This window comes from Branchiostoma floridae, chromosome 5 (genome assembly GCF_000003815.2).
Source record: "Branchiostoma floridae strain S238N-H82 chromosome 5, Bfl_VNyyK, whole genome shotgun sequence".
NCBI lineage: Eukaryota > Metazoa > Chordata > Leptocardii > Amphioxiformes > Branchiostomatidae > Branchiostoma > Branchiostoma floridae.
In genome coordinates, this window is record NC_049983.1 from 17,899 (window position 1) to 25,442 (window position 7,544).

Here is a 7,544-nt window from a genome sequence, read left to right on the forward strand (position 1 = left end):
AAGCTCCGCGTGATGTCAGTTGTACATTAAAAAAAAAGCAGAAAGGACAATCACTTGAACTCTCCGTAGTGAAACACCGAGCCCCGTCCAATTTGTGACGAAGCCGATTGTTTAAAAAAATACAGCCGATGCTCGGGCGATGTTGAAATACGGCTAGCTTTGACCGATCTATAAATTCGGTCGGCGTTCGCATGGATTGTAAAGCCGGCGTAAGGCCGATTCAACCGTTGATTCAGTACTGGAACACCAGTGAGGAACCCGCCAGTTTTGTACATTTGCCCTATTGTTGGGCCCGTAGTCTGTTACGCTGTTGCGATCAAGTTAAACTAAATAGACCAGCTTTAAGATACAATAAAATGAGCGATATATACTGACTGCTTTGTGAAAATGGATGCTATTCATGTAATGCTAAATAAGAGTAGCTGATAATGTAAACTTGGTACCTACCCGGTGTGCAAGAGCGATCACGATGTCCCTTGCGTTCGCAGGGATAATTTGTTTTGGAGTAGCTATAGGGACAAAATGGAGTGTTCGCGGTTAAAATTGCCATATAGGGTTTGGACCAATGGCTTACTTACCATGGACCTTGCTTACATGTTACCCTGGGGGCCATCCGAGAACGGGCGGCTATTGGGACAGTTTATTCGGTAGCCCAAGACAGACAGGTCCGCCGAGCTCCTACAAAGCGATCCCTCTGAAACGCCTGTACTGTTCGAGCGAGGCCTGAAGCTGACAGACCCGGACCCTACAGAGCCGGAGTGGGACGACTGTACAGGTGTCTCCGGCTCTGCAAGGGGCACGTCCTCTGGTTACATCTGCCTGGTCTTGTTCAGCATGGTCTTTGCGAACCACATGACCATCCTGGTGTGATATGTCGAGTGTATGTTAGGCCAGACTACCTTAATGTTATGAACGACATTGATTTTCACCTGTTAAAAAAACACATGTCACCCACATGTTCTGGGGTCTACAGAGGATTTTAAGCATAAAACCAAGTCAGTGTGACCTTGTTGGAATTTAGAGTCAGCTTGTAAGGCTCTGGGATTTCCTCGCTTTGGAAAGTTTTTTCTCCAGTTTTCTGTTATAGCCCCCGAAATGTTTGGTACCGCATTCTTAACATTGCAGTTGCTAGCTGTACACCTAGCTGTACAGTAAAGTAATACCAGTCAGTATTGACCTGAAGAAAGTAACAGTCACCGAAACGTCGGCAAGGTAAATAACGACTGGTTGTTATCTAAAATATTACATTAAAACTCCAACCATGCTAACTTGAAAAGGAAGACAACACACAAAATACACCTCTAATATTCCTTTATTTTTTTTGTTTGTTTATCAAAATTTTGGGTAAGAACACGTTACGTAGTTCTCTACTACATAGGAGGTTCTCGTCCGTCCTCCGAGTCTCTTGTGACATCAAAAGGACTAGAAAGGCATGGTTCAGTGGTACTTTGATACAAATTGTGCCTTGATTTACCCAATAACTTTCGCTGTGGAAATATAAAAATGCTTTGTCTCTATATACGGCCAGTCTATGTAATAAATATCTTAGACAATTGTTTCATTGGACGTTTTTCTTTCTTTACATAAATATCAGCTTTGCTAGTAAGCATCCTATCTTTTACCCCAGGTTGTTGAAAATGTTTGGGTTGTGTGCATGCTTGCAGTGTTAAGTATACGAGGTTGTGCAAAATCATGACATTCCTTACACTTACTGTCTACCGAACACCATTTCCTTGCAACAAACAGCAAATATGGCAACTCTGATGCTTTCATAACCCCCTAAAGCTCCTCCTGTACATGGGCAAATTCTTGTCGCCACCGGTGGTTAGAAAACAAACAAACGCTTCATCTTTTAGCAACTTCAAAAATGCGTCATTTTTGTACCCATCAAGTATGGGCCAACATCTTTCTTACGTATAGACTTGGTATGCAGTGAAACATATTACAAGGCACAATTCCCAGAGAATACCCAGGTTTATATCAGTTTCTTTCCTTTTTGTGTTCTTAGTCAATTGGGCCATGTACATCTCGTGAGCGCGTATTTCATCGCTTTTTGGCAACAAGTCGTGCCCCTAGTTACTCGTGCATAACAAACGCTCGCAATTGTGACAACATCTCTGTCAAAAACAGTCAGTGGTAGAACTGTGTACCTAAACATATTTCAGATACAGGTACAGTAATTTAGGTAAAGGTCCGGGCTTAAACAAGTTTGCTCAAATATCTGTAAGTCATACAAGTAACCAACTCTCTTTTGAATAATTGTATCTCAAAGCAATATTCTTGCAAGTTCTTTAACCGTAGGACTGCCACAACAGTCCTCGTTGACAAGGAATTTACCCATCTTAAAGACCTAAGTCTTAAAATTGGTGTCCACTAGTATTTCAGTTTACTCAGGTCCAGGTACACCTGTACATACCTGTACATGTACCTACACTATTTCATAGGTATGGACATTAGGTACACAGCCCTAGTCAGTGGTGAAGTGTATTACTACCTAACACATCATTGCTTCTTCTACAGCTGCCAGTACTTTGATAACACTGATCAGAAAAAGCACTGCAAGTACAAAGCATGACGTTAGTACAAGTAAGCAACATCGTAGTCATCCCTTTATAATAGTTATCCTTCATAGCAGGTTTCAGGGCTTTGGTTTATTATGTCTACCTTCACAAAAGGTGGGAATTTTGTTTTTGCTCCGTTTCTTCTTCTTCTCTTCCCTTTCCAAACAAATAAGGGCAATGACCTCGATCAGACGCCTGTCACCATGGTTACTGGAGGTGCTTGCAGACCTCCTGTGATGTTCGATTTCATAATGTAGCAAGTGGAAGGACAGGGCTGGTCTTTGTTTGAGAAAGAACAAACCGGGCAGTAGCTTGTTACACTAGACCATGTGAAGGCAAACATAACACATTTGCTTGAAAATGTTGACAATTCTACTTATGTTTTCTGATTGTATATCAGTATTTTGATTAGCTGACTGGCAGCTTGAATTCTAATATACAAGTAGAAAACATTTCACAGTATTCCAACAATGTCAAGCCCTGCAGGTTGCTATGAAGGTTACAGTATAGTATAGGTGAGTCCTTACCTACTTGAATACAATAATAGACAATGTAACAGCAAGCAAGAATCCCAAAGTGTCACACAATTGACATAATTACATGTGAACAACATGACTAGATGGAAAATCGTCTTCGTGGCAGCATCATATATGATCTGTGCATCGGTTTTGTAACATATTTCACATCTGGATTAGCGCCATTCAATAACATATTACTGTAATATACTAAATAAGACCATAAAATCATGTACCAATCATCACACAGCTATGGCACAGGAGGTATACTGGAGTATTCAGAAATACGCTATAGGATATATCAAATAATGACATTTCATAAGTATTGCAATCTGAAATCTGAGAGCAGACACCATTGTGGTGGCGGCTCCCTTTTAAAACCATGCTAACAAAATAATTCACTTACTGAACGTTCACCTGTCAACCTTGTTAGACAAGCATTTAGTACCATACTTTCTTTCAAAATAGTTATGACATTATATAGATGTTAGAATATAACACGATGGCTATGGACATAATCACCAATCTGGTAATACACCACCACTTGCAATACCGTATCCAGTACTAATGGCATTTCATAGAAACTATTGCCTAATCTGAAATGGACAACTCACCAACAAGGGCACATTTAATGTTGTCCCCTCACAAAAAAATCTTTCAATGTCTTTTGTTAACATCATTACCAGTGACTTCTATGACAACACTGCGTAATAATGCAAATATCATACATAAAATATACTGGCATTTTGATCACACGGTTTACCATACATGCTACACTGGTAAACAATCAAAGAATACATAACTGTTGAAATAACAGTTCAACTATTTCAAGAATCAAAGAATACCCTAGTTCACTTAATTGCATCTTATAATAATCGAAGATTTCCACTGAAAGATACCAAAGAACAGCTTATTAGATAATAGTGGTTGAAACCTTTTTTACCAGTACCCATATACTGTACTTTGTTATACAACGTAACATGGAAGATCTAGATGTAATATACTGACGGCTCCGCCCCTGAGGCGTCGCCAAAACATGCAGCACTAAAAATGCCCTTTCTACTACCAAAAGGACTGGACTTTAGTAACAATATATAAACTAGGCTTTCCTAGGATCTCGTATAACTGTTTATAACAAAGTATAAGCAAGTGCTCACATATTCTTTCAGTAGAGTTCAAAATCTGAATATTAAACATTGATAGAAAATGAGTAGTTGCTGTAGTATGAATAAATAACTGCAACATATTACTGCATAATTTTTTTGCAAGAAGTGCTGTACTTCATATAAATAGATGATCAATATTGGCTTATAAATGGATATTTTGATACCGTAAGCATTTGCAAATATTTGATAACAATGTAAATTGCCAATTTCTTTAAAAATAATACAAAACATAGATTGCGTTGAATATATATGTGTAAAAATAAGAATATAGGCTTTGGAAGAAAAAATTCATTTACACTTACAGGTTGATTGGTGGGATCACGATTGGTTTGGCTGGAATACTTTGAGCTGTTTTACTTAGTCTGAATAGACACACAAACTTGTAATACGTTTCTGTGTTAATGACCATTACCAAGCCAAACAAGCCATTCAATAAAAGGCTAACAAGCATGCTCTCATAAACATGCTTTATATACGTGTATTAGAACACTTATACCACATAACTGGAATGTGAATATGACTTATTCTAAGGCCTACCCATTATTCCATTATATAATTAGTATTGTTACAATACATTGAACAAATGCACTTCTATAGTTAAGAGACGATAATATACAATACCACCAAAAGTGTTAGTTTAAGAGTCACGAAATTCAATGCTATAGTACATTTCCTTGCCCCCCTCCCACTCGGAAGAAACCATCATAGATGAGGGGGTGACCAGCGGGTGGATCGGTCCACAGGGCCCATGCACATGCAAAGATGGCTGCTGACATGCATGACTTCTAACACTGTGGAAAAGAGGAAAATCATAGAAAGAAACCATAGTTAAATAAGAGCCGATATACCTGTATAATGAAATAAACCACTCACTGGTAATAAATAGCAAAGGAATGCAAAGACAAGTGTGTTTAAAATGTAGCAAGAAAGAAGTAAGAGAAAGAAACAGTAATAGTAGAATGTTCTTTATAACTTAGTTTCATATTGAAGACAACGAATTGTATAAAAGTTGCAAACAAAAATTGCACAACATATTGCTATGCCACTTTGGGAATGACTTGATTTTTCCACCTTGCATAGATGCACAACATGCATGTTAACTACCCCATGTTGAGGGCCATTCTAGCAGCTAAGGTAAAACTCTTGAATCCTCACCTAAACGTGTTAACAGTAACTTCCTTGACAATATGGCATCAGAAATTTTCAATATACATCAAGTATGGCAAATTTGCAGGCAAGACTACCCTAACCAAAACTACAACACCTTTGGGGGCACTGTGTTGGTAATAATACATGATGCTGAACATATAAAAGAGTTACTTTGATTGCACCTATAGTGAAGACAACACCGCAAGCTAGCTAAAGGCATGGTTTAAGAAACTTGCTGTTGTCATTTTGTAGAAATGTCTACCTTCTCCTGGGTTATTCCAAGAACACTTTTGTTGTCATCGATACACTGACTTATGAAGACTGGGAATTCTCTATTCTTTCACAGTGTCGTCAGTTGTGTTCTCATTCTGTATGTACCTTAATGCTGTGATAGGTAACATGGTACTAACACCTAGCAGTAGTACTGAGAACACACGTGAACGTTTAACACTTTCGTTAACTCCTTTCTAGTCGTTCTTTCTTGCACTGTTGGATTAGGCCTCCTCCCCTAGCTTTGGCACTTTAGCGCTAGAGGGAGAGTGAGAGAGTTCTCCTATATATGCAGCATGGGGCTTGTGCTTCAGGTTTTGTCTCGATGGCGCCTGATGCGGGGCTCCGAATCCCTGCGATGGCTCTGAAACCAGGCAAGTCTTAGTTCTCACTTTAAGACATTACCAAAGGGGTTGACACTTGCATAATTATAGTAATACCAAAGTTTGTAAGTTGACAGGCTATTGGTTGGTTCATTCTTCAAGTTGAAGACAAGGTTACGTACCACTGATGGTAAGCCTTCATGCTAACACAGACCGAAATGTTATGTTAAGAGTAGGGCTATACAAACTGCAATTGTTATGTCTTAGATATGCCATAAGTAGACATGCTTGCCATAATGTGTTATTGTGTTTACACAGTGTTAGCATATTGCAGGTAGCAAAGGGGCAAATCACATAGAACAAGCTGTTACCAGTAATTGTCAATGCTTAGATCATGACAGTGACACGCAAGTCTCTTATGACATCACAGTAAGTCAGGAAAGAGTTTGTCAGACAAATTTGACAGTAGTTGCACATACTTGGCAGGGTACATTCATTCACAGCTCATAGCCTCATTTGCTTGAGAACTAAGTACAATGCCATCAAAATCATACCTCTACAACCACTTTTACAGCCGAGGCTAGTCATACACTTTTCCTACCTTCTATGTCCAAAGCATGCCCATCATGACGTGCTAACTACATTGTCCATGCTGACACAAGATTGAAGACAGAAAAGTGGACAGGTTACACGTTCGTGCACAGAGATTGTATGTCAAAGTGGTAAGGGGTGCCTGGACAAGGTACAGGATCAGAGTGACCCAAAAAAGGTCTACTAGTAGTTTTATTGCACATTGTGGCATTACTGTTTTGAAACTAGAGGGTTTTATTGTAACTGCTGACACCCATTACAAAGCAGCTTTAAAAAGTTAAATCTTTAAACCCAATCCCATACCTTGCCCACTCACTTCTTTTGCATGTTGACATGATTTTGACATTGTGAGGTATATAATGGATGCAGGATAGTAAAGTGTCATGGCAATTTCTTACCAAGATATCACCCAAGCTCACTCTGACAACATCATGTATAACAGGATAGATTTTTTTCTGCAGATCTTTTCTTTACATTGCTCACCCAGAAAAATTAAGAAGCCCTAATTAGCATGAAATTACCATGCCAGTCGGCAACAACGCTACATGTACCTTCAGGCAGCATGAAAACATCAGTGCTGCAATGACCATCAGTTTCCATAGGGATTCTGTTTCTGCAATCACCAAGAGAAATGTATCCTTTGTAAAATTTGTTACACCTCTTCTCAAGAAGTGTTACCAGTAGTAGTTTTAGGTGACTATCTTGGCAAGAAAGCCATGTTGTTACGTACAGATTGTTCAACCTTCTCCCACGTACAGAAAGGTGTTACCTTAGTAGGAAGAAGGTTAATTCTCACAAAGTACAGATAATGTACAGCAACAGGAAAGGTGGATCGGACAATGATGCACAGTGAAAAGGCATTCTAATGGCATCTACTACCCTGAGAGACCGTATTTACCAGGTAGAATACGTAAAACCTTTGACATGCTGTACCCCCTTTCAAAAAAGGTGTGACAATGATCTAAATGC

General features: G+C 39.1%; 1 protein-coding gene across 3 annotated transcripts in view; it reads right to left on the bottom strand.

Annotated features, from left to right (window-relative positions):
- Positions 1 to 1,294: 1,294 nt before the first annotated feature.
- The window catches only part of LOC118415280 (protein bicaudal D homolog 2-like), a 41,964-nt gene continuing 35,714 nt past the window's right edge, over positions 1,295 to 7,544 (bottom strand). For 2 of the 3 annotated variants that reach the window (XM_035819764.1, XM_035819766.1), the window contains one exon: positions 5,504 to 6,025. In XM_035819764.1, the coding sequence (XP_035675657.1) occupies positions 5,972 to 6,025 (54 nt within the window). In that variant the 3' untranslated portion in view covers positions 5,504 to 5,971. Of the gene's footprint in view, positions 5,034 to 5,503; positions 6,026 to 7,544 lie in introns of those variants that run through there. The other variant, XM_035819765.1, reaches the window with a different exon arrangement.